The sequence below is a fragment of the Panthera onca genome, chromosome B1, assembly GCF_046562875.1.
Source record: "Panthera onca isolate mPanOnc1 chromosome B1, mPanOnc1 haplotype 2, whole genome shotgun sequence".
Classification (NCBI taxonomy): domain Eukaryota; kingdom Metazoa; phylum Chordata; class Mammalia; order Carnivora; family Felidae; genus Panthera; species Panthera onca.
In genome coordinates this window covers 128,825,689-128,853,330 of record NC_138342.1, presented here as the reverse complement: position 1 = coordinate 128,853,330, position 27,642 = coordinate 128,825,689, and the positions used below count along the sequence as shown (strand labels likewise).

At 40.8% G+C, this 27,642-nt stretch overlaps 2 protein-coding genes across 4 annotated transcripts in view; one reads left to right on the top strand and one right to left on the bottom strand.

Moving 5' to 3' along the window:
* Window positions 1-27,642, top strand: part of SH3D19 (SH3 domain containing 19) — a 186,735-nt gene that overhangs the window by 31,291 nt on the left and 127,802 nt on the right. The gene's annotated exons all lie outside the window — the stretch shown is intronic.
* On the bottom strand, window positions 193-27,234 carry PRSS48 (serine protease 48). The gene is given in 7 exon segments (XM_081795418.1): window positions 193-421; window positions 424-550; window positions 2,654-2,846; window positions 3,708-3,823; window positions 4,082-4,309; window positions 5,448-5,596; window positions 26,948-27,234. Coding segments are annotated over 7 exon segments (1,011 nt in total). The 5' UTR covers window positions 27,000-27,234; the 3' UTR covers window positions 193-275.

The following is a 27,642-nucleotide window of genomic DNA, read 5'->3' as shown; positions in this document are numbered from 1 at the left end:
CATAATTACTTATTTATAGAAGGTATCTTTCTTGCCTTGCAAGATTCATAGGGACAAAGAATGCCATGTACAGAAGTGGCAGCCTTGTTTCTCAGCTATTCGACCTCTAAAACATACTTCCAGAGTAAAGAACCTCGAAAACAAAATCATTTCAAATTATTTTAATGAAGTAATCGAGAGTTCCCAGTGACTCTCCTGTGAGTTTTCTGCTCCAGGGGCTTAGTCTGTATGTATTCCCACCCTAGCCCTGTACTTAGAGGCTTTAGCTACACTGTCTACTCTCCTGGTAAAATGTTAGGCGCAAAGGCACAGAAGGGTCCCAGGAGAGCTAGAGAGAGCAGTACAATAAGGAACAGGAGGTCAGATCAGTCCAAATCGTTGGCACCCACGACCTCAGCTCTTGGGATAGTGGTCTTAATAATTTTTGATAGTAGATCACACTGGTGTAGACTCCAGGGAGAGATGTAGCACAGCCCGTTCCCCAGCTTACCAATCCTATCTGGATCCATACACCATTAATACGACATCACAGAGGCCCTCCAGAATCACCCTAAGGAAAGATAAAGTTCATGAGTATAGTGAAAAAGGACCTTGAAGAGGAGAGTGGTCACAAGACGTGGAGAGTTCCTTAGAATGGGGCAGTGGATCCCATGGAGCTGGAGAACTCTGGAAGGAGCTAGACTTCTTACTGTATCAGGGGAAGATCATGGAGGGAATTCTAAAATCATGGAATTTGAGATTGGCAAAGACCTTAGCTAAATTATAGCCATAGTTTCAAAATACTCATCTGTGATATAAAAGAGAAATTAATGTGATGAATTTTTTCCCTAAAGGTAAATTTATTTCATTTGAATGAACTGTCCTTATTATTCTATTCTTAGGTTCTTATTGTCTTTTTTTTTTTTTTTTTTTTTTTTTTTAGTGTTAAAGTGATCCTTTCTTATATAAAATGATAGTGATAGTAGGTGATGGTATGTCTCTCAATCTTGCTGTCTCTTTTCTAACAGCTTTATTGCAATATAATTCATATACTATACAGTTCACCCATTTAAAGTATACAATTCAGTATTTTTTAGTACATTCAAATGTTGTTCACCCATCACCACAACCCATTTTGGAACATTTTCATCACCTCCAAGAGACCCCATACCCATTAATAGTCACCCTCATTTCCTCCCAGCCCTAGGCCAACTAGTAATCTTTCTGCCTCTGTGGATCTGCAATTTCTGGACATATTGTATAAATGGAACCATATAATATATGATGTTTTGTGTCTGCCTTCTTTCATTTAACATATTCATTTCAAGGTTCATCCTTGTTGTAGCAGATATCAATGCTCCATTCCTTTTTATGGCTTGGATAATATTCCATTATATGGATATACCACATTTTGTTTATCCAGTCATCAGTTGATAGGTATTTGGATCATTTTTTCTTTGTGGCTATTATGAATAATGGTGCAGTGAACATTCATGCAAAATTTTTTCCGTGGACATATGTTTTTATTTCTCTTGGGTGTATACCCAGAGTGGAATTCCTAGGTAATATGGTAATTCTATATTTAACCTTTTGAAGAACTGCTAGACAATATTCCAAGGTGTATGAAGGTTCTAATTTATCCACATCCTCATCAATTCTTGGTTATTATCTACCTTGATTATAGTTATCCTGGTGGGTGTGAAACCATACATGTTGCATTGTTGTTTGATTTGAAGGTAGTGAATATACAGATAGGATATCAAGAGATACAGATATCTGTTGGCAGAGATACAGAAAAATGTGTGTGTGAGAGAGGAGAAAGAGAGGAAGAGAGAGGGAAAGGAAATGAAACCAAATGGTCATTCTAGGACTAAAAAATAAAATATCTGAAAGAAAAATTTCATTGGATGAACTAAACACTAAATTGTAGATGATAGGAGGAAGAGGCAATGATCTTGAATATAGATTAATTTAAAAGTATCCAATTTGAAGAGCAGAAAAAGGTAAAAATAAAACAGTATCAGAGACACTCTATGTGAAAATATCAAAAGGTGTTACTTATATTTTCTGTTTCAACCAGAAGAGGAAAAGAGAGAAATGAAGCCAAATATTTGAAGAAATTGCGAATGAAAAATTCTCAAGTTTTGATGAAAGCAAAAACCAAAAAATCAGTGAATCCTAAATAGGATAAATACAAAGAAAATCATACCTAGCACATCACAAACTTCTGATAATCAAATATGAAGGTAATTTTATTGAAAAGAGCCATAGCAAAACAACACAACGCATTCATTAAGTGGAGGAAGACACAAATGATGGATGATTTCCCATTGGACACTTACGATCAGGAGACAGTGGAATGACATCTTTTAAGTGTAGAGTGAAATGTTCTTACTTGAAAAAAAAATTAAGTTGGCAATTCTGTGTCAGCCTGCTAATATATTTATAAAAATATACACGTCTGTGGAAACCCAGTAACCAATGGTTTGCGTTTGTCTAGATCAAAACTTGAAGAGATTAAATCAATCAGTAAAGGTTAAGTGACTTGTTCAGCATAACACAAGAATTATTGTCAGACCCTTTGTCTCCTAATTCCCAATCTACTGTTGTCTACAGGAAAACTTGGATCTAAATTAAGGTCTCCTTAAAAAAACAGAGTGAACCCTAACCTTGCACTATCCTTGTTAGTTGAATCACCAGCACATATCTCTTCTTTGATGACTTGGTCTAACTCTGGCAACATGGAGCCAGTTGGGTTGTAGAGTTGTTCACAGGCCTGGCAGGCAAAGATGGTTATTTTTGCTTCCTGGAACGTGGAAGGGTAATCACTATCTATAAAGACAGACAGGAATGAAAGGAAAAGCAATCTGGAAAGTGGCAAGGACAACATTCAGTTGTGATTTGTGGAAATCCCTGAAAGGGAATCCAAAAGCAGAATACAATCATTTTCTTTTTTTCTTTTTAAAAATTTTTAACATTTATTTTTGACGGGGGCCAGGCAGAAAGAGAGGGAGACACATAATCAGAAGCAGGCTCCAGGTTCTGAGCTGTCATCACAGCCCAACGCGGGGATCCAACTCCCAAACAGCGAGATCATGACCTGAGCCGAAGTCGGACACTCAACCAATTGAGTCTCCCAGGTGCCCCCTCACTTTCTAATCATATTTATTAATGGAAGATTTTTTTTTTGGTAAAGCTAATCTAAAACAATGAATAATTCAAAATTATTTCCATTTGTTTTAATGTTTTTCTAATATGCCAATGTGGGGTATTCCTGGTGTTCTAAATAAAGAGAAATTCTGATACAGTTTGATTAAGTAAAGATGTGAGTATTTGAAGTACTCTAAAACTTCTTGCTTTCCCATTCGTCTGCTCCCAGATCACTTCTTGTCTTCACTGGGAAAGAGTTGACACAACACTTTAAAAACAGATTTTCACAAACACTAGACTCTCCAAACTTAGATCAGGTTTGTTAACCTTTGTTTCAAAGAGGTAATTTTGTGTTCAAATTGTTAGTATCTGTTTTTGCAGCTATAGCTAGACTCTAGGCAGGATATAAGAGTAAATTAAGTAAGCATATGTGAAAAAAGACATTTGAAGACTTATATATAGTATCAGTAAGTTGGGGGTTATTAAAAAAAAATAACTTGCCATAGTAATGGTATGCCTAAAATGCAGATGTTCTGAAGTGGGTACAAGAGGATGGTGGATAAAACCCCTTTCTCTACCCATTCTCACCTTCACTTTCTGTAACCTTTCGCCATCCAGTCACCCAGCAAGAGCCTGGAAGTGTCAACCGCTTTGTAATGTGGGGCAAGCAGGTGGGCAGGATGAAAGAAGTAAAAGGTCAGTGACTCTAGAGACCGGTTTCTTTTTTTTTTTTTTTTTTTTTAACGTTTATTTATTTTTGAGACAGAGAGAGACAGAGCATGAACGGGGGAGGGTCACAGAGAGAGGGAGACACAGAATCCGAAACAGGCTCCAGGCTCTGAGCTGTCAGCACAGAGCCCGACGCGGGGCTCGAACCCACGGACCGTGAGATCATGACCTGAGCCGAAGTCGGACGCTTAACTGACCGAGCCACCCAGGCGCCCCTAGAGACCAGTTTCAACAAGGTGATGTCTGCAGTTATATGTTGAAATTGGGGATGAATAATAATTTTAAATACATGATGCTTCACACTTTGGTTTGAGTGGTCTGTGTGAATTGATCCCAGCCATACCATATATAACAAAAGAATCCAGCTCCTAAGGGGAAGAGAAAGGGAGAATAAAAGTGAAGCATGCTTAGGTGCTACAGCTGGTTGAGAACAAGCTGCCTGTGTGTAGCGCTAAGTCTCTAGGTGAGAAAGGATGGTAAGAGACCTAGAATTAACCAGGCTACTTCCAGCTTGTACCAGGGCTGGTTTGTTGCTTTTCTCCTTTCCTGTCTTCCTAACTATTCTTTCTTTTGTTGTCTCCTGTCTCTTGTGGTCTCCTCATATGCTTATGGCTAGAGTTTGATCCTGCATTTTCTCCCATTTTGGGGGGTTGGGGATTCTGTTATGTGTTTTATCCCCTTTTTTCTGTATTCCATGTTTTCCTATTTTTCTCTCCTTTATTTTGATGAAGCACATTTTCCTAGGGCTTTCTGAGAAGGTGTGCATGAGAAGTAACTTTTTTTTTTTGAGAGGTAACATTTTTGCTGCTTTGTAGATTTGAAAATATCTTGTTTCTGTCCCACACTTGATCAGTACTCTGCATATGGGCCGAATTCTGGGTTGGAAATAATTTTCTTTCAGCATTTTGAAGTTATTGCTGTATTTCCTTTGAGCTTTCAGTATTGTCATTGAAAAGCCCTGCTGTTTTGATTTCTAAATATATAAGCTATCTGTTGTTGCATAACAAGTTACCATAAAGCTTAGACTAGGCTTAAAAAACCAAACATTTATCTCACTGTTTCTGTGGGTCACGAATCAGGTGTGAGCCTCTGGCTTAAGATTTCTCACAAGACTCTAATCAGGGTGGGCTGCCATCATCTCAAGACTCGATTCCAGGAGGATCTGTTTCCAAACTCCCTTATGTTGGCAGGCTTCAGGTCTTCACTAGCTGTTGGCTGGAGTCGTTAGTTTCACACAGGCCTCTCCCTGCTGCTACTCACTGCGTGGCATCTTGCTTCTCTTACAGCAGTGGCTCTGAGAGACCGCTCAGATTGTGTTTGTGACCCAGAAAAACTTAAGATTCCCTGGCTGGTGTTTAGGAAGTGATCTGGCACAAAGTAAGAGAAGTTTTTAATACAGTGCCTTTCTCCATCATTTCTTTCTCTACCTCTACATCCTATCCCTAGTCCAAGGTGATGTTGGATTTCCTTGTACCTCCCCCTCTTACCACTTCCATATGTCTGTTGGTTCATTCATAAAGTCATTCAAGTATAGTATTTGTTGAGAACCTATCTGTGTGCTAGCCACCAGCTAGGACTCACATTTTTACGCAGTGTGCTGCTGTCAGTGTCCACCTGTCACCGATGAGAGACCCTCCACAGACATGGGCCTGGTGCAAGTGCACACTGACTGGCCAATGCCCTGCAACAATGTCATGGCCACCCACAACACGGCCTGAGTATACGGGTCGTCCACACACTAGAAAAAGAAGAGAGAGGCAAGTGTGGCACACTGGGTGTCTTGTTCCTGTGGTCCTCATCTTCTCATCATCCTCAAACTCCCATCCATTCCTGGGACCCAGGTCCTCCCAGCCTCCATCCTCCATCCTGTCCCAGTTTCAAACTCAGCAGTCTAATTAGAGACCACTCATCTGACGGCAGGTCTTTCTTTTTGGGAGAAGAGCATGGGCAAGACCCTAAGAAAGACATCATATCTTTAATATATAATAATGCATCTTCTTATGTCTGGATTCATTGAGAGGAGAGGCTTTCCACATATTTAAGTATGTGGGATACTGAAATATTTCTCAGATTTGTGTTAAAGGCCACATTTTTAGAAACTTTTTATAAACGTCTGCCCATTAGTGCGAATCTTGAAAATTACACAGTGTCTTCTTTTAGCAGCATACATGGAACATAACTTGACTTTTACTGAAGATTCAAGGTTGTCATCAGGAATATCAAGTATATTAGGTTGCAAACACAGTGATGCCTTCAGATGCTTTTGAGGATTAGGAACTGTTTTCTTTAACTGAATTGGCATTTTGCAGTGTTACCCTTTTGCTGCTTTCAGCCTACCTTGCCTTTATTTTTATTTATTTATTTGAGAAAGAGAGAGAGAGAGGAAATCTCAAGCAGGCTTTATGCCCAGTGCAGAGCCCAACACAGGGCTCTATCTCACTACTGTGAGATCATGACCTGAGCTGAAATCAAGAGTTGGATGCTTAACCGACTGAGCCACCCAGGTGCCACGGCCTACCCTGCTTTTAAATCACTGTGGGCCAGAATAATAAGTTAACAAGCTTATTCCTAAAATCACTGACCTGCATTTATACTTCCAGTTCCCTCTGCTTGAAATGCTCTTTTCCTAGATCCTTGTAGCTAAGTCACTCACCTCCTGCAGGGCTTTGCTCAGATGACTCCTTGGTGAAATTTCCTTGACTACCCTGTTTAAAATTACAGCACACCTCCTGCCCCTGCACTCCTGATGTCCCTTTCCTTTCATAACCTTTATGACTGTCTAACCTGCTTCAAAATTTACATATTTAAATTTTACATTACATATTATTTAATAAGTGAATTGATTATAAGCTCCATGAAGGTAAGGATCTTTATTTTGTTTACTGCTTCACATACAGTATCCCCTCAGGACTTCCTCAGGGCACACTGTTCATAAGTAATATCCCAAGGGTGAAGTGACATATTATTCTATATGATAACTTGTTGAACCAAAAACCTCTGCCTCTCCCCTCCCATGCCACCCACCCCAGAGGCTCACCCAGCAGAAGAGACAGTAGGAAGGCACTGCCAGCAGGGCCCATGTCTCGGTCCTCAGAATCAGAACTTCTTGTTTTCTGAACTCAGGCTCCCAAGGAGAGGCCAGCTGGGGAGCAGCCAGGGAAGGGTGACAGGACCAGCTTCACCTCCTAGGTGAATTCCTCTGGTTCACCCCCTCCTGTCCTTTGGTTTTCACCTGGTGCCAGGCCCTGAAGGGGCCAGACTTCAGAAATGCAGCCACAGGACCCAGAGGGAGGAGCCCGGGCAAAGGAGGGGGCGGGGCTGAGGTGCCTCCTGTGTCCAGGGAGAGCAGGAGGTCTGTGGTTCCTGCTTGTGGGTTGGAGGATAGGAGCGGGGGAAGGATATAGTAGCTATCTGCACAGGGCAGGTTGGAGGGGATTGGAAGGACCCTTTCTCTAGCAAGGGAATAGAAGATGGACAGGATTCTTTAAAAGCAAGAAATGGGAAAGAGGAAATTAACCCAGTACCTGGATAATTTTTCCTAATTTTGTTTTCATCTTTGTCAACAGTGTTAACCATAGAATATAGGGTAAATCATACCTTCTGGGAAATAGACTGAGAGATTTGTGTGCCGGGAGTTTATTGGAGACTGGTCTCAGGATGAACACCTTGTTGTGGGGTGGGGGTGGGGGATGGAAACAGGATTGGGCAGAGAGAGAGTTAATTGTAATTCACTTGCATATAGGCCATAGCCAATCCCACAAGTTGCTCTGGAGCTGGGATGGTTCTTCAGAGATGTCTTGAATGGAGACAAGAAGGTTGGGCCTTTGGACTTATGCATGATTGGATGTAGACTGCCTGCAAGGAATGGGAATTACCTCAGGTGAAGTGCCTCTGTTGGCATTTCTTGGGATAGGACTTAGCTGTGAACTAGGAGCAGTCATCCTTCCTGGTTGCTAGGAGAATGTATACTTTAGTTCTGAAAGGTGATCTGGGTGGGAGGGAACAGCACCTTCTACAGAATTCTCTGTGCCCTTTTATGTTTTTGGTACCAGTTGTTTGTAGGGTACTAGGTCTGTGGAGGTGGAATTCAGCAAACTATTGAAGCATGTTTTTGCTTTCTTATAGCTCAGAATATTTGGGAGGATTGAAAGAAATACATGAATAATTAAATAATAGAAGACCAGAAAATGTAGCTATTTTGGTAAGGTTTATTCAGTTACAACCAACAAGACTCACTTAAACTAGCTTAAGCAAAGAGGGGATTACTTTAAACATATTGTTATTGGCTGAAATGTGTATTCCCCAAAATTCATGCATTGAAGTCCTATCCCCTGGTACCTCAGAATGTGACCATTGAAGATGGTGTCTTTAAAGAAGTAATTAAGGAAATGAGGTCATTAGGGTAGCTTTAATCCAAGATGACTGGTGTCCTTACATAAAGAGGAAATTTGGATACAGACATATACAAAGAGAAAAATGGCTGTTTACAAGGAAGCTTGGAATAGATCCTTCCCTCTTGTCTTTTAGGAGGATCCAACCCTGTTGACACCTTGAACCCTGAGAAAACAAATTTGTTTTTTAAGCCCCCCACTCTGTGGTACTTTGTTATGGCAGCCCTCACAAACAGACATCTGTGGAACAATAAGGAGGAGACTAACAAGGACATCTGGAGCTATCACAGGACAGACCTGGAGACCAGAGCAGGAAGGGAGCTCTGGATTCATGATGGCTCAAGAGCTCATAACGAGAGTTCAGGGTCTTTACTTCTTTTCCTATGCCGTTTGTATGGCCCAAGTGCTTTCTATCCACTGAAAGCAGCCCAAGTTTTCCCTTATTTTCAGCTCAGATTCCCAAGGACTTGAACACATTATCTTGTCTTACTGGGACATAGTTTCATGGCTAATTGTCTTTGGAGTCAGTGCCCTTATACATGTAGTGGGGAAGATGAGGATGCAGAAATGTGACCAGCTAAGCAGCAGAGACTGTTGTGGTGGGACACATGCCAGACTCACTGTATCTCAGGGTATTCCAATTTACTTTATGGTTGTTTACAGGACATTTTTATTTAGTCAGCCTATTTAAGTATAGCTTTTTACAAAGTCAGATCTCAGTTTGAGGTTTGCCTTTGAGTCATGTTTGGAATAAAGGTAGTCATTTTGCAAAGACATCAAAGCTCTGGACACATCTTTCTGTTGATTTATCAAAGGAACAAGAATTTGACCAGATACTCCTTTTCCACTGAGAGTCTTGTGCTTGCCCTATATCTTTGGACTTTTATATCCCTGGATAAATCTGAAGTCACTGGTTAATACTCTTCAGAATTAGTTGGATTGCTTACAGATCTCTTCTTTTTCCTTTTGTTTAAGTGTTTCATTAAAAAAAAGTTTTATTTTGATTCTTGTTTAGTTAGAAATAAGCTTTATTGATAGTAACTAAGACACCAACCCTTTCCTCTGAAAATTGAAAGTAAAAAGAAAGAAGTAGTTATCTGCTTTTCCTGTCCAGACGGTAGTTTAGAATACAAAAATGGGCCTAGTTGATAAGAGGGAGGAATTCCAGCTCATAAGCGTTCTTGGACTGAATGGAATTCGAATGCCACCACTTGCAGCCCCTCATGAGATAATTGATTCAGGGGATGATCATCAGTAGTTGAAAGTTTTGGATGAGAGGTTGATGGAGTACTCAAGCTGTTACCATTTTAATCATTTGAATCAATCTTCACATCATGAAAGTAGGAAAAGGCTGACATGAATCTCTTGATGTGACAAAGTATGAAGCAATATCCAATGAAGTATTCATATCAAAAAAAGGGAAACCTCAGTTTCTAAAGTTACTTCCACTTATAACACATACACAGGATAAGAAAATAAGTTTAATTATAACACAAGTTTATAGTCAAGTGCAGAATGTGGGACATTTTATAAAACTGATGTGTTTTCTATAGTAAGCCAATGGTATAGAGGGTAAAAAGGGATGGAAATTCCTCTAGATGAAAATAAACTTAAGAGACATAAACATGTGTAGCCCTTGTTTGGTTTGTAACAAACCAACTCTAAAAAGACATCTTGATGCAATCAAGGCCATTTGATAATCAACTGGGTAATTAGATGGTATCAAGGAATTATTACTAATCTTGATAGATGTGATAATGGCATTGAGTTATTTAAGAAAATGACCTCTTTTTCACTTTTTCTCTTTGTTCCCATTTATATTAATTGAGGTATAATTGACCTACAATATTATAATAGTTTCAAGTGTACAACATAGCGATGTGATATTTCTACACATTGCAGAATGGTCACCACAGTAAGTCTAGTTGCCATCTGTCACCTTATGAAATTAACACAATATTATTGACTGTATTTTCTGTGCTTTATGTTACATCCTCATGACTTATTTATTTTACAACTGGAAGTTTATACTTCTTAATCTTTTTCACTCATTCTGCTCCCTTCCCATCCAAACTCTCCTCCTCTCTGGCTACTGCCAATCAGTTTTCTGTATCTATGAGTCTGAGTTTAGTTTAGTTTTGTTTGTGTGTTTGTGGTTTTTTTTTTAATTTAAAAATTTTTTTAAATGTTTATTTTTGAGAGAGAGAGAGAGAGACAGAGAGAGAACGTGAGTGGGGAAGGGGCAGAGAGAGAGGCAGACACAGAATCCGAAGCAGGCTCCAGTCTCTGAGCTGTCAGCATAGAGCCTGATTTGGGGCTCGAACTCACAAACCACGAGGTCATGACCTGAACCGAAGTCTGATGCTCGACCAACTGAGCCACCCAGGCGCCCCTTGTGTGTTTGTTTTTTAGATTCCACATATAAATGAAATCATGTGGTATTTGTCTTTTTCTTTGTCTGACTTTTATCGATTAGCATAATACCTTAAAAGTTTATCCATGTTGTCATAAATGGCAGGATTTCTTTTTTTTTATGGCTGAGTATTCCATTATGTATATACAGATACCATATCTTCTTTATCCATTTATCCATCAACGAACACTTAGGTTGTTTCCATATCTTGGCTGTTGTACCTAATGCTGCAGTGAACATAGGGATGCATGTGTCTTTTCAAATTAGTGTTTTTGTTTTCTTCATATAGATACCCAGTAGCAGAATTGCTGGATCATGTGGTAATTCTATTTTTAATTTTTTAAGGAACCTCCATAGTGTTTTCTGTAGTGACTGTACCAGTTTACATTCCCACTAGCAGTGCACAACAGTTCCCTTTTGTTCACATCCTCATCACCACTTGTTATTTTTTCTCTTTTTGATTCTAGTCATTCTTAGAGGCAGGAGGTGATATCTCATTGTGATTGTGATTTGATGGTGAGTGATGTTGAGCATCTTTTCATGTGCCCTTTGACTGTATGTTTTCTTTGGTAAAATGTCTGTTCAGGTCCTCTGACAATTTTTAAATTGAATTGTTTGGGTTTTTGTTGTTGTTAATTATTGAGTTTTTAAAGTTCTTTATATATTTTGTATATTGACCCCTTATCAGATACATGACTTGCAAATATCTCCTCCCATTCAGTAGGTTGCTTTTTTGCTTTGTTGATGGTTTCCTTTGCTGTGGAGAAGCTTTTTACTTTGATGTAGTGTTGTTTTCTTTTTGGTTCCCTTGCTTTTGAAGTGAGATCCAAATACTGCTAAGACTGATGTCAAGGAACCTACCATCTGTGTTTTCTTCTAGGAGTTTTATGATTTCAGGTCCTACATTCGAGTCTCTGATCCAGTTTTGGATATGGTGTAAGAGTTGTTATGGAGTTAATTTTTGGTTGTGATATAAGATACTGGTTCAGTTTCATTCTTTTGCAGGCAGTTGTCCAGTTTTCCCAGCATTGTGTATTGAAGAGATTGTTCTTTTCTCATTATATATTCATGCTTCCTGTGTTGTAAATGACCATATATTCATGGGTTTATTTCTGGATTCTCTGTTCTGTTGATCTGTGTGTCTGTTTTTATACCAATACCATACTGTTCTGATTACCATAGCTTTGTAGTATAGTTTGAAATCAGAGTGTGTTACCTCTGGCTTTGTTTTTCTTTTTCAAGATTGTTCTGGTTATTTGGGGGTCTTTTGTGGTTCCATACCCATTTTAGAAGTTATTCTATTTTTGCAAAAAATGCCATTGGAATTTTGATAGGGATTGCATTGAATCTATAGATTGCTTTGAGTGGTGTGAACATTTTAATAACGTCAATTCTTTTAATCCATGATCACAGAATACTGTTTGGTTCATTTGTCTTCAGTTTCTTTCATCAATGTCTTACGGTTTTTCAGTTTATAGGTCTTTCACCTACTTGGTTCAATTTATTCATAGGTATTTTATACTTTCTGATGGAATTACAAATGGGATTTTCTTGATTTCTGTTTATGATAGTTTGTTACTAGTGTATAAAAAAGCAACAGATTTTTGGTATCAAAATTGTATCCTCCAACTTTACTGAATTCATTTATTCTAGTAGGTTTTTGGTGGAATCTTTAGGGTTTTTTGTGTATAGTATCATGTCATCTACAAATAGCGGATGTTTTGCTCCTTTACTAATTTGGATACCTTTTATTTCTTGTCTGATGGCTGTGGCTAGGACTTCCAATACTATATCTTTTTGCTTGGTATCATTATGTAGTGCTCCTATTTGTCTTGTTGTAACAAGTCTTTGTTTTCAAGTCTGCTTTTGGGGGCACTTAGCTGGCTCAGGTGGTTACGTCTGACTCTTAATTTCAGCTCGGGTAATGATATCACAGTTTGTGGGTTTGAGACCCGTGTCGGGCCCTCACTGACAGTATTGAGCCTACTTGAGATTCTCTCTGCCCCTCCTTTGCTCATGCACTCACTCTAATATAAGTATATATTAAAATAAATATACTTAAAAATATTAAATTCTGCTTTGTCTGAAATGAGTATAGCTATACCAGCTTTCTCTTGGTTTCCATTTACATTGAACATCTTTTTTATCCCTTTGCTTTCAGTCTGTGTGTGACCTAACTTTTGAAGTGAGTCACTTGTAGTCAGTAAATGAATATGTCTTGGTTTTTTTTTTTTTTATCCATTCAGCCATTCTGTCTTTTGATTGAAGATTTTAGTCCATTTTCTTTTCTTTTTTTTAATTTTAATTTTATTTCTTTATTATGTTTATTTATTTTTGAGAGGCAGAGAGACAGCATGAATGGGTGAGGGGCAGAGAGAGAGGGAGACAGAGAATCCGAAGCAGGCTCCACGCAACTAGCTGTCTGCACAGAGCCTGATGTGGGGTTCAAACTTGTGAACCGCGAGATCATGACCTGAGCTGAAGTTGGACACTGAACTGACTGAGCCACCCAGGTGCCCCCTTTTCTTAAAATTAAAAAAAAAAAAAAATTATTTATTTATTTTGAGAGAGAGAGAGAGCCAGAGAGTGCGCACTTGTGCATGCAGATGAGCAGGGAGGGGGTAGAGAGAGGGAGAGACAGAATCCTAGGCAGACTGCACAGTGCTGGCATGGAGCCCGACACTGTGCTCAAACTCATGAACTGTGAGATCATGACCTGAGGCAAAACAAAGAGTTGGATGCTCAGCCGACTAAGCCACCCGGGCACTCCAGTGTATTTTCATTTAAAGTAATTATTGATAGGTATGTACTTACTGCCATTTTGTTAACTGTTTCCTGGCTATTTTTGTAGTTTCTCTCTGTTTCTTTCTTCTCTTTCTGTCTTTCCTGTGATTGGATGATTTTATTTAATGTTATACTTAGATTCCTTTCTCATTTTCTTTTGTGTATTTACTGTAAGTTTTTGCTTTGTGGGTACTGTGAGCTTCACATATATAATCCTATGTGTGTAACAGTCTATTTTAAATTGATAGTAACTTAAATTTGAATACATTCCAAAACTACATTTTTACTCCCCATACCCCTGCATTTTATGTTGTTGTTGTTTAAGATTTTAAAGTAATCTCTACACCCAACATGGGGCTCGAACTCACAACCCTGACGTCAAGAGTCATATGCCCTACTGTCTGAGCCAGCCAAGTGCCTCCTTGCATTTTATGTTTTTGATATCTCTTTTTACATCTTTTAATTTTATGTATTTCTTAGTTAATTATTGTAGTTTCAGTTAATTTTACTACTTTGGCCTTTAATCTTATTAGTAGCTTTATAAGTGATCAATCTGCTACCTTTACTATATATTTACCTTTCCAGTCAGATTTTTACTTTTGTGTATTTTTTGTTATTAGTGCCTTCTCTATTCAGCTTAAATTCCTTTAATATTTCTTATAAGGCTGGTTTAGTGGTATAGTAGTTATCAACTACGTTAGCTTATGCTCATCTGGAGAATTCTTTCTCTCTCCTTCAAATCTGAGTGTGTTTTGGTTTCGTTCTCTTTGGGTTCATCTTTTTTTTTTTTTTTTTTATAAATTTTTATCTATTTATCTATTTATTTATTTATTTATTTATTTATTTATTTTTGAGACAGGGAGAGACAGAGCATGAACAGGGGAGGGTCAGAGAGAGGGAGACACAGAAATTGAAACAGGCTCCAGGCTCTGAGCTGTCAGCACAGAGCCCGACGCGGGGCTTGAACTCACGGACCTCGAGATCATGACCTGAGTGAAGTCGGCTGCTTAACTGACTGAGCCACCCAGGTGCCCCTCTTTGGGTTCATCTTATTTGTAACTCTGGGCTTCCTGGACCTATGTGTCTGTTTCTTTCCCCAGGAAAGTTTTCAGCCATTTTCTTCAAATAAGTTTGCTGTCCCTTTCTCTCTCTGTTTTCCATTGTGAGACCCTTATGATGTGGATGTTATTCTGCTTGACATTGTCCCCGAAGTCCCTTAAGTTATCTTCATTTGAAAATATTTTTTTCTTTTGCTGCTCTGAGTGAGGTGCATTGTTTGACCTTCTAGTTTGTTATCTGTTCTTCTACTTCATCCAGTCTGCTATTGAACCCCTCTAGTATATTTGTCAGTTCAGTTATTGTATTCTTTAGCTCTATGACTTCAGCTTGGTACTTTTTAATGTTTTCTGTTTCTTTGTTCAAGTTCTCACTGTGTTTATCCATTCTTCTCCTGAGTTAGGTGAGCATCTTTATGACCATTACATTAAATTCTTTTATCAGGTAGGTTACTTATCTCCATTTCATTAAGGTCTTTTTCAGATGTGTTGTTCTTGTTCTCTCATCTGGAACATATTTCTCTGTTTCCTCATTTTGTTTGACTGTGTGTTTGTTTCTATAAGGCAAAATAGCTACCGCTCTCAGTCTTGAAGGAATGGCCTTATGTGGGTGTGATCCTTCTCATTCAAACTTGCTTTGGCTATTAGTTGTCTCTTGAACCTTGGAGATTGTCTAAGCTGCCTAAATTATTTTTGATATTCTCCCAATTGTTGAGGGTGTACCAAGACTTGTCAGTGATCCAAGGGAAAGAATGTCAGCATATAGTTTTAGGTTGATTGGAATCCAGACTTTCAGGCAGCAGCTTTTAAAGTAGGCACATATAGGGGCACCTGGGTGGCGCAGTCGGTTAAGCGTCCGACTTCAGCCAGGTCACGATCTCGCGGTCCGTGAGTTCGAGCCCCGCGTCAGGCTCTGGGCTGATGGCTCGGAGCCTGGAGCCTGTTTCCGATTCTGTGTCTCCCTCTCTCTCTGACCCTCCCCCGTTCATGCTCTGTCTCTCTCTGTCCCAAAAATAAATAAAAAACGTTGAAAAAAAAATTTTAAAGTAGGCAAATATATATAGTCCTATGGGGCCACAGTGGTAACCCCTGCTGTCTTTAGACCAGTGGATTTGGAGGGATCCCCTGGGTGACGATTGCAAAAACTGTGGCTCCACATGAGTGTATAAGTTCCTTCCTGGGAAGTCTCATTGACTAGTGCGCAAGGATGGTGTCTCACTGCTTACGTTCCCTGGGACCACCTCCTCAGCCTCTGTGTGTGTGGGAAACCTGAAGCCTATCCTTTAGGCTGAAGTTCCAGACTAAGTGAATAGTTTTTGTTTGTTTGTCTGTTTTGTTTTGGTTTTTAATCACAGGAAGGCTGAATTTGTGTTTCTGTCTGCTGTGTAGTGCCCTGAAGGTCAGAGCCTGCCAAGAACTGCCTTTCCAGTTGTTATAGTTCCATGGAGCTTTGGAACACCAGTCCTCTTGGTCAGCAGGGCCAGGCAATCAAGAGGTGTCCCCTGTGTGGATTGCATGCACCTGTTAGCTTTAGAGAGTCAGTTGGAGAGTGTAAGGGGCAGGGCATACTCACTGGCTTCAGAAAGGCAGTGGGAAAATGTCGTGACTGCATGCACCTGTGGGATTGAGGTGTTCAGTGATTCAGTGGGAGTACCTTTTCTGTTTGCATGCTTTGGTTTTAGGCTTGGAACAGCAGAATGCCACGACTGTTCACAGTCAACAGCCCCAGTCAGGGGATGGGGAAATGTTGCAGTTGCCCACACTCACAAACTGTAGAGAGCAGGGGATCTATGCTACCTATCATCTTGCCTGCCCCAGACAGGGAACGAGGGAGGGTTGCTACTGCCCTCACTCCCCAGCCTCAGCAAGTGCTGTGACTTCTTGCCCCCACCTGTCCCAGCAAAGCAGCAGGAGGGTACTGCATCCAAACTTGCCTGCTTGTTCTAGCAGGTTATGTGGAGAGTGTGACAGTGGTGTCCAGCAGTGCCTCCCTCTCTGGTAAGCATCTCACCTGTCTCCTGCTCCTCAGCCAGTGCCCCCAGGTTAGCAAATGAATCTCTGTCGCGTATAGCGTAGGCACTTCTCAGACTGTTTTTCTCCTGGGTCTCAGGGTCAACGAGGCTACATGTGAACCCTCCAAGAGGGGGAATCTCAGTTTCCTGTAATGCTTTGGGAATGCAGATATCAGCCTCCTTGGTTTTCCAACCCAGATGTTTTGGAGGCTCCTGTCTCCCATGCAGATACCAGGGGTTGGGTTGCCCAGTGTGGGGGACCAGCCTCTCCCTCCCCCTGGGAGAAGTGCCTTTTTGCTGTGATTCCTCTCTATTATCTGTCACCATGCCAGGGGTGGGTTTTTTTGTGAGACCATATCTTTGCCTCTCCTACACATCTTGATGTGCTCATTTTATTCTTTGTTGTGGAGAGCAGTTAATCAGATATTTTTCAGTGGGAAATGATTCATATGTGGTAGCTATAGATTTGGGGTATCTATGGAAGGAGGTGAGTTTAGGATCTTTCAATGCTTACCATCTTGGACCTCCTCCAGAAAATGCCCTTCCTTCCCTCCCCTCCTCTCCCTTCCTTCTTTCCATATATGTGTGTATGTATGTATGTATGTATGTATGTATGTGTGTGTGTATGTATGTATTTGAGAGAGCACACATGAGTGGGGGAGAGGGGCAGAGGGAGAGGGAGAAAGAGAATCTTAAGCAGATCCTACATTCAGTGCAGAGCCTGATGTGGGGCTTGATCCCACAACCCTGGGGTCATGACCTGAGCCAAAATTAAGAGATGGACACTCAACCGACTGAACCACTCATTTTTAAATGTAAGGTAATATTTTTTTACCATATTGGAGAAAACTCCTCTGGTTTTCTACCCACAGTACTATCTGTTGTTTTCATGGGGATGGCCGTATGATCTTGAGTGAGTCACCTACGGCCTGCGTTTTCCTGTTCCATGAAGGCATTGGAATCACTTAATCTCAAATTCCTTACAGATGTAACGTTGAATTATGCATTGCTTATTTGTTTATCTTTATTTACCTTTGTCAATCTGCCTAGTTATCCCTCTACAAATATTTTCTTATTTAGGGTTTAGCAATCAAGAAACATGTTGTTCTGCCATTTTACTGTTCCCATTTCTTCTCCTAAGATAAGGAAGTGACAGGGAGTTAGAAGCAAGAGAGTAGGTGCCAGTGGCACTCCAGAGACTTTCCTGAAGACAGCGCTTTTAGTTTTCTGCCTTTCTCATCGTGCTGTGTCTCTAGCTCTTCGATTCTGTGTTCCCAGGTCATTACCCTATTAATAACATTAAAGATATCTTTTAAGCGCCTCTGCTATACACAATAATTGTTGGTTTGGAAAGTAGCAATGTGATGGTGGTGGTAGGAGCTTTATTACTTGCCATGTGGCTGTGGCCAACTTACAACTTTTCCATCTTTGCAAAAGGAGAATAATAATATTCCACAAGATTTTTGTAAAAAGTAAATGAGATGTAGTGCTTAGCTTGGGTTTGGCCTATTTAAGGATGCAATAATAAATAGTAGCTGCTGTTTTTATTGTTACTGAGCTAGTATCTCCATTTTAAGTATTAGCTTAATTCTGGACAAACAGGTCATCTTGGTGATGGCTTAGATTAATGTTGATGGTGCCTTTAGATAAGAATTTCTCAGCATTGGCACTATTGGCATTATGGGCCAGATGATTCTTTATTGTGGGGTGCTATCCTATGTATTGTTGGATGTTAAGCAGCATTTCTGGCCTTCATTTACTGAATGTCAGGAGTACTACCCACCTCCAGTTGTAACAAACACAATTGTCTCCAGACATTGCCAAATGCCGCCTGTGGGGCAGAATCACCATCAGTTGAGAACCAGTGTTATAGAGCAAGGGTGCCACTTCAGGGATGCAGTCTCTCTTAAGCACCCTGGGAATAAAACTGAGACAGCAGTAGATTTGCAAGTTTTGGAGTTTTTTGTCTGTATTTCCAGGAAGGGCAAATGGATTCCATTGTCTCTTTTCTAATTCAACCCATCAGATTGATGTACTATATTGGAAAATTAATAAATCCCTTTGTAAAACAATCTTTTAAAGAATAATTGATGACTCTGGCACTTTGCCTTTTCTGTCACCTTGCAACAGTAGACCTGAGGCTGATTAAAAGATCCAGCCTGGTCTTAGTTCTTGAACTTGTACAAGACATTTTTAGTCCAGCTTTAATTCCACTAACCAGTATGTGCTAGAACTGGTTTGTATCCTTGGCATTCATTATGTCAGGGCCAAGCGCTGGACAACCTTCTACAGATACCCTTTTCCTCTTCCCAGCTCTTTGCCTTATTGGCCAATCTGTAGTTTCCCTCTCCTGCACTCACCTTCTCCAGAGGGACTGATCCTGCTTTGAGCTCCATCCTGCTTGCCCAGAGCCCTGCTGCCTGCCTTTCAACCAGTCCCCCTTTGCAAGAGTTGGTGTTGTCCTTTTGATCACCAAAAGAGAAAATATTTCCCTTTTTATATTTGTTTGCTTGTACTCATACTAAGGGAATTCTTCCAATGTTGTTGACGACTGGCTTTCTATAGTCTATGGCTGTTCATTTTGTTTTCAGAAAATAAGATTTGATGCTTTCTGTTTTGCAGATCACTATGTTAGATGCTGCTAGGAGGTCAAGAAGATGAATAGGATAGTCGTTTCTTTTCTCAAGACCGTTCTTATCTGTGTAGAAGGAGAAATACAACTGTGTGCACCCGAATAATTACAAATGGAGCTAGGAGTATAATAAGTACAAATAACTAGAACCAAAGGGAAATGTTATTTTGGCATAATATAAAGAACCTTTAGTAGAGCCTTCTAAAAGCGAATGGCACTGTTAGTGAATGGTAATTTTGTGTAGTGGAAAGAGCCAGATCTTTTGAGTCAAACAGTCCTGGATAAATCTATTTAATCAAATATTAGCTGTGTAATCTTAGGCAAGTTACTTAACCTCTCTAAGCCTCAGTTGTGTTTTTTTTTGTGTGTGTATGTGTTTTCATTTGTGAAAGCAGGATAAATAATCTCCTCTTTAATTGTTAGAATGGAAGATAATGTTGGAAATAGCATACTATTTCAATACAGAGGAGACATAAAGTAAATATAAATTTCTGCTACAGAGATGAGCTAAAGATGTCCTATCACCCAGAGAGTCCACTTTAGCAGGTCTTTCGCAGGCAACATGACTTGATACAAATCCTCTCAATTTAGGTTCTGGGCCCTTAGCTTTTTGGCTTCTGAAATTTAAGGTTTGTCAGAGCACCTAGAATACATCAAACTCAAGAGACTGACTCATTAAATTTTAAGAGGCCTGTGTATGAGCCAGAATGTTTATTTGCAGTGAAAGCTATTCATTTCCATTATTTGGGATTTTCATTTTTCCTAACCAGGGCACATCTTCTTTATGAGTAGGGGCGAACTAGTAAGTGGGTGGTGGTTTGAAGAGACTTAGGATCTGAACAAATGGAAGTGGTTAATCTCCACAAGCATTTCACTTAGTAGGATGATCTATCCCTTATTTACAGAAACTAGGTGAAAGAGCACTTCTCCATAACAGAACGTATTTTTGTAAATAAATGTGAAGTTTATATTCATCAGGCTTAGAGTCTCTTTCCTTGGGTCTGATGAACATGTAAGTTATCTGGCTTTTGTTGCCTTGGATTCCATGCTGACCCTTCCCCCTTCTAAATACTCGGTCCCTTTAGTCAGTGCCTAATGCTATTGATTACATTTAAGCTTCTCAGTTCCGATTTCATGCCTGTTATGTTGTTTCAAGATTGTACTTAGATCTCCAAGTTTAGCTTATTCATAAAACACATAAGGCATGTATTTGTTGAAATTTGGGGGGTTCTTTTTACAGATAATTATCTCATTCCATTTCATGTATTATGTGTAAGTATTTTCTTGTTAAGTTTCAGTTTTAGAGGATTCTGGTGGGGAAGGGTGCAACAATATTGTGTAGTGAAAATAGTTCCCATTATCCGATTCCAAGTAGTGACTTACTTAATTTTCCAATGTTGCTGTGTTAAGAAGTGTAAGGATCATCCATTGGGTCTGTTTAAATAAGCAAACTTGAGTTTGCTTGAGTTGAGAGTTGTATCCAATAACTTGTAAGGTGCCTTTCAACTATTTTATTTTATGATTCTAAAACCTCTTATCTCCTTGTTGGATTTCTTGGCTTTAGTATCTAGATCCATCATCTTTTCTCATACTTCTTTTTTACTTATTTAGAATCTCACATGTTTAGTAAGTTTATCTTTTCTTTTGTTAATTATGTTAATTGTTTTGCCTTCCAATTCTTTATTGTTGTCACATAAAAAAAATCCTGAGAACTTGTACATGAATAGTGTCCCTTTGAGAATAAATCATAATCATTCTTTGAATCATTTTTACATTTAGAGAATTTTTTTCAAAGTTCTTACTATTTTCATATGTATGGAAAGCTTTTTAGTGGCCCAAATTTAATTTACTTATTTTTATGTAATTACCTTTGCAGTTATTAATGAATATCTCTCTTTTAAAACAGTGATTTTAGGGGCACCTGGGTGGCTTAGTCAGTTAAGCGTCTGACTTCGGCTCAGGTCATGATCTCACTGTTTGTGAGTTCGAGCCCCACATCGGGCTCTGTGCTGATAGCTCAGAGCTTGCAACCTGCTTCAGATTCTGTGTTTTCCTCTCTTTCTATCCCTCCCTGACTAGTGCTCTCTCAAAAATAATAAATGTAAAAAACAAAATTTAAAAAAATAAAACAGTGATTTTATTGGTATTTAATGAAATTTGAGCAAGGGATATCCATTTTGTTTGTCGTTCATTCTACTGTCTTGCCAAAACTTCTTCCAATTTTTTTAGCTATTATTTGCCTAGTAATACAGAGAATCCTGTTATTATTTTAATCAGCTTCTTATGAAACCCATTAATTAACTCAGCATTGGCCAGTGTCACATCCCATGTTCTTAACCACTCTTTGTATACCAGAGGCCCAGGAAAGAGACAGGGATAAAGCAGCCATACATTTCTTACATGAGATATGTTCTTAGACCACTCTTTAGTTAGGATATTGCAAGCTGGAAACTCTCTAATAAACACCTTCCCTAACCCCAGTACACCTAAGAGCACAAACATGAAGTGCTTTCGGTAGGTGGACTTAAGGGGAGGGAGAGGCATTCTCCCCCAGATATCTCTATTTAAACTCCCCATCCCTCCATTTGATCTCAACTACTAAACACTGGTCAATCTTAGCTTCCTAGCTCCTAGTCCACACCTATTCCTTACTCTACCTATAGAAGGCAGCCTATAAGATCCAAGGCCCTAGTTTTCCTTGCCTCCTGATATTCACAGGTTGTTGACTCACTATTTTATTTTTTATTTTTCTTTTTAAAAAGTTTATTTATTTATTTTGAGAGAGAGAGAGCGTGCATGAGCAGGGGAGGGGCAGAGAGTGAATCCCAGGCTCTGTGTGCTGTCAGTGCAGAGCCCGATACGGGGCTCAAACCCACTAACCATAAGACCATGACCTGAGCTAAAGTTGGATGCTCAATTAACTGAGCCACCCAGGTGTCTCGAGTCAACTATTTGAAAGAACAGAATACAATAGAAGTAATGAGAAATCAGTTTTGAGATAAGGTTATGAAAAGACTGTGGTGCTGGGTGCTCTCTTTTACTTTGTTTTGGATCATTCACTCTCAGGGAAGCCAGCTGCCATGAGGCAGTGCTCTGGAGATGCCTGTGTAAGTGAGCTTAGAAGCAGATCCTCTGGAGCCTGCCACAGACATATGAATGAGCTTGACAGCAGCTCCTTTTCTAGTTGAGCTTTGAGATGGCTGCAGCTGGTACAGCAGCAGCCTCTTTTTTTTTTTTCTTTTAATGTTTATTTATTTTGAGAGAGAGAGGGAGAGAGACAATCCCAAGCAGGCTCCATGCTGTCACCACAGAGCCTGATGCAGGGTTCAGTCTTCCAAACGGTGAGATCATGACCTGAGCTGAAATCAAGAGTCAGACGCTTAAGTGACTGAGCCACCCAGATGGCCCAGTAGCAGCCTCTTGAAAGACCTTGAGCCAGAACTGCCTAGCTAAGCCCTCCCTGATTACTGACCCACAGTAATTGTGAGATAATCAATGTTTGAATTTTTCAGCTGTTAAGTTTTGGGATGATTTGTTATACAGGAATAACTAATGCACTGCCCTCAGCTCCTCTTGCCTGGTGTGCTTCACCTGAAAGCTAATCTTTCGAGTCCCTGCTTTTTTCTTCAGAACCCATTGTAGGCCCAGATTGGATGATTTTCATCTCGAGTTCAGCAAGGGTAAACAAACCTCTCTGAACTCCAGTTTCTTCATCTGTAGAATGTGAGATTGGTTGAGCCAGGTGGTTTCCAGATCCTTTTCAGCTCTAAAGTTCTGTGCTTCTGGATTTCCCCAGGCCCTATCTCCAGTTTCATTAAAAAAAAAAAAAAAAAAAAAATGAATATAAGAAATAACCGTTGGAATCAACCAGACTTTATTAACACTGACGATCTTGCTTTTCAGGTTGACCTGGGGATAAAAGGCAACAAACAGATAAGGGTTATGGTGACTATAGCTAGAAGTAGCATAACTGCATCTGTCTTGCTAAATCTTCAAACTCTCTCATCAAAGCCATCAACTTCTAGAATATCCCCCCCTTTTTTCTCATTCTTTATTGTCACTTACATGACCATACTAACCTCAGCCAGTTAGGGTAGCACCAGGAAAATGAGAGGCAGAAGCATTACAAGGAGGAACCCAGAGAGGTCCAGACTGAGGATGGCAGAAAAGTCACTATGTGAAATGGCTGACTTCTCAATCCAAGATTTGTAGAAACTGATGTTTGTATATATTCCAGGCTCATTGGTTTGAAGGCAGTTTGATCCCCAGCTGACCACTCCTGTGAGGACCCAGGAGTCTTCCACTCTACATGTCAGGGGGTCTCCTCTACTACCCTGGGGAGAGAAGAAAGATGACTAGGCCACGCACAAGGCAAAGGGAGAAGAAATTCTCCCTGTAGTGTAGCTAAGAACTATGGAGTTTGAGCCTGTCCACACACTGCTGGATTCACCCAGGGATGCTGAAGATGTGAGGCATTCCATGGAAGCATTCCCTGGAAGGCATTCCCTGTGAGTCATTCCATGGAGGCATTCCCTGGAAGCACACTGGGAAAGGGGAGGGCTCTGGAAGGTGCCTATGGGATGGATTCTTACTATACACTGATCCATCCGTTCCACTGGGAGCTTAGAGCAGATCATGGCTTCACTGATGATGGGCTTGATTCCACGCGAGTTTGCTTTCTGGTAGTGGTCCCTGCATGTCTGGAGATCAATAAGGGGCACTTTTAGCTCCTTCAGTGTATAGGATGGCTTCATGTCTGTAAGATCAAAAGGAATCAGAGCTATCTTAAAATATTAGGAAGCAACTTGCAGCTAATGATACAGATTTCATGCCTCTGATTTTCAAGTATATCTCTGATTTTAAATATTCTGCCTCCATATCAGATGGCACTTTGATTTCCAGTTTGGGAAATAGCCTGAAGGCTGAGTTCCCTTGGTCTAAACAAGACCGAAGTCATTTGCTCCCACCCAGATGCCACAAATAACAAAAAACCCATATGATTCAGGAAAACCCAAAACAATGAATGATGCAAAATCAACTTTTTTGGCCTTGGAATATATCGTCCTGTTCCATAGAATAGAGGTAGAGATAACATACTCTGAAGAATGAAGACTGTTGATACAGAAATTAAGCTCTTCTTTCCTAGTCTGACTCGAGACTTGCTGAGCAGTCTTACTTTCTTGAATACATCTTCATGCCTTCTTCCCCTCTGTGTACCTTAACCACGCACACTACCCAGGTGCAGAAGGAGAGCTAGCCTCTCCCTAAGCTCATTGTCTTGTCCTTCTCACTTTTAAGGTCCCAGCACTATTGCTAATAAGAGCAAAAGCAGATATAAATAAGCAAAAGAGATTACAGCAGAAGAAAGCACAAGAGGGAGGTATAGGGTCAAGGAGAATTTGAAGTCTGCGACATCTCAGATCAACTGCCTGGAGAGTGCAATATATCTGGTGCTGGGCTGGGATAGAGAGTACGGGGAGAGAATGTCAGTTGAGGAAATGGAGCTCAGAAAATCTACTTATCCTCACATCGGTATGTTCCAGAATAGCCCCATCCAGTCACCCAGCAGGAAGTTGACTTCTTCAGCTGGACTGCAGATGAGGGGAGGCAGATGGGCAGGACAACAGGGGTAAAAGAAACTGGGTAGGCCAATTCTGCCACAGCGATGGTACTAGATGTGTTTCCCTGGAAGTCATGGTAGGGGATAATCCTGGACACAGGTATTATCGTCGCTTTGGAGCCTGGGCGACCAGAGACCTGAAGTGACCCCACCAATACACTGTATTTTCTGATGTCTTTAGACCTGAGAAGAGAAGCAGAATGGGGACCATGAATTTCTTATGACTGTCATGAAGTGTCACAGCAGAGCCCATCGTTCTGGAGGTTGCATTTTTCTTCTGGCTCTCAAGCATTTGTTCCTTAACTAAGTATTGAGCGTTTCCTGAGAGTATAAATGAGACTTAGGCATGATCTGCCTCTCATAGGGCTTTTGGATTTATTGTGTATGTGTGTGTGTGCGTATATATGTAAGAGAGTGTGTATAAAAGAGAGGGGAGGAAGGAAGTGAGGGAAATGAGGCAGAGATAAGCAACAGTTTAACAAGTAAAACATTTTAAACTATGATAAACACTATGGAGAAAACAAACAGGATTTCAAGTTGGTAAAGGAATAGGGGAAGAGACTTAGGATTGGGTGATCACAAAAGGTCTCATTGAAGAGATAAGTTCTCAACTGAGTCCCAAAAGATAAGAGTTAGCCTTGAGAAGAGCTATCAGGAAAAGCATTTCAGACAGAGGGAATAGAGTATGCAAAGGCCTTGAGGGTAAGTGAAAAAGAGATTGGCAGTTTCTAGGAGTTGAAATAAAGTTGGAGTAGAATGAGATGAGGTTGGAAAAATGAGCAGATATCTGGCAATCTACAGCCATTTTTTGCCAGTGAGGCATCTGGGTTTTATTCTAGTTGCCTGAGCAGCCACTGGAGGATTTGAAGGAGGGAGTGACCTGACCTTGCTTCTGACTTAAAAAAAAAAAAATCACTTTGTTGTGTATATGAAGGTAGCAAAACCTATTATACTATTGCAGTGGTCTGGGGACAGCTATCCTGGAGTCAAAGTATATTTTGGAAGTAAAACTGACAGAATTTGTGTATGCAGTAGTTATGGAGGGTGAGGGAGAGTAGGGCTTTATATTTCTGAGTACGGCTTGAGCAACTAGTTATGTTGTTGAATGAGAGAGGGAAGACAAAAGTAGGCTTAGGGATAGTGGTGGTGGTGAAATTGTAGCTCTGTTTTGATCATGTTCCCTTTGAGATACCAGTGAGATATCCAAATGGAAATGCATCAGAACCACAGGTTGGAGTTAGTGATGTAAATGTGTGTGTTATCAGCAAATATACAGCATTTTAAACCACAGAAATGGATGAGGTCACTGGGGAGAGTAAAGAGGGCTTAAGATTGTTTATCCAGAGTAGTAAGAAGATGTGGGCATGCTGTAAAGGGAGGGTCCCTTCCTGGGGAATGTCTTTTTGGGTAGAGACTTGGTTGGTGGGGGACAGGAGCTAACTTTTTAGGCGTTCGTTTCAATCAAGATGATTGTCAAAATGAAGATGCCTGAAATTGTAAGAGTAGTTGAATTGAACTGAGAGCTAGGGTAGGAAACATTTGGACCCACTTCTAAGGCACAGTGTACTATATTGGGCAGTGCAAGATAAACTCCTGTCTGACCTTAGTTCAGGAGCTCTAGTCACCTGAATCCCCTAGTGGGTCCCCCTGAAGCAAGGCCAACACTCACCGGAAGCAGCTTGCCACTGTCAACACCCACTGCTCTGAGATGAGGGTGGCTGCACAGATGTGAAGCAGGCCCTCGCGGATGCTGACCTGCCAGGGCCACTGCCCCACCTTGGCCTCCCTGCCTGAGGCAATGCCAGAGGAGACTGCAGGCCGCCCACAGACTGCAGACAAAAAGGAAAAAGATATGGGAGATCTGGCTGGAAACCAATGCCTCTTCTCCCACCCCTTCGTGCCATTTCCCAAACTGGGGTTCTCTCTCCAGCTCAGCACAGATTCCCTTCCCTTGGTCCACCCAGGCATGCTGCCCTGGCTAAGGCCTCTTACTTGACTTCAGGAGATTCTCTGGTTCTTCCTCATGGGTGCCTAGAGAGAGAGAAGAGGTATGTGGGAGACACCCGATGAATTTTTATTGCCGTGGGAGGCCCACACCCCATGCTCTGTGCAGCTTCTCCTGGAGCCCTTACCCTCACCTAGGACTCTTCTCACTCCCCCCCCCCCCCACCAAGGAACACACCTGAAATGCCCAGCAGAAGGGGCAGCAAGAAGATACAGCCAGCAGGGCCCATGTCTTTGTCCTCAGATTCAGCACTTCCTTCTCCCAGGGAGAGGCCACCTGAAGAGCAGCCAGAGAAAGGGGGCAGGACCAGCTTCTCCTGATGGATACCTCTGCTTCACTCCCTCCTGTCCTTTGATTTTCACCCCACACACCAGGGTGGGGACTGAAGGGACCAGACTTGGAAAGTACAGCTGCAGGACCCAGGGGGAAGAGCTGGGGCCTCAGGCGCCCCCTGCTGTCTAGGAGAGCAGGTTGTTTGGGGTTCTGCCAATGGGAAGAGGGGCAAGTTGGGGGTGGGCTCACTCAGTGCAGTGACTCTGGTGTGAGGCTAGGCCACGTTCACAGCACTCCCTCTGTCTAACCTGCCACATCTCAGGGACTTGCCCTAGGTGCTCACATGTAATTACCCCCTATCCAAAGGTGAACCAACCTAGGGCAGATCCCTGAGCTTGGATCATAGAGGTCTGTGCCCTAAATCCTTGGCCTCTTAAATGGTTACAGAACTGACAGAAAATAAAGAAGAGGAAATAAGCCAGTCAGTTGACCAGTATTTTCTGCTTTCTCTTTCCTTTTTTGGATCAATCTCTACCTGTTGTAATTTGTCCTCTGTCTTCCTAAGTCAGCAAGTATTTATTAGATCTTTATTGTGTACA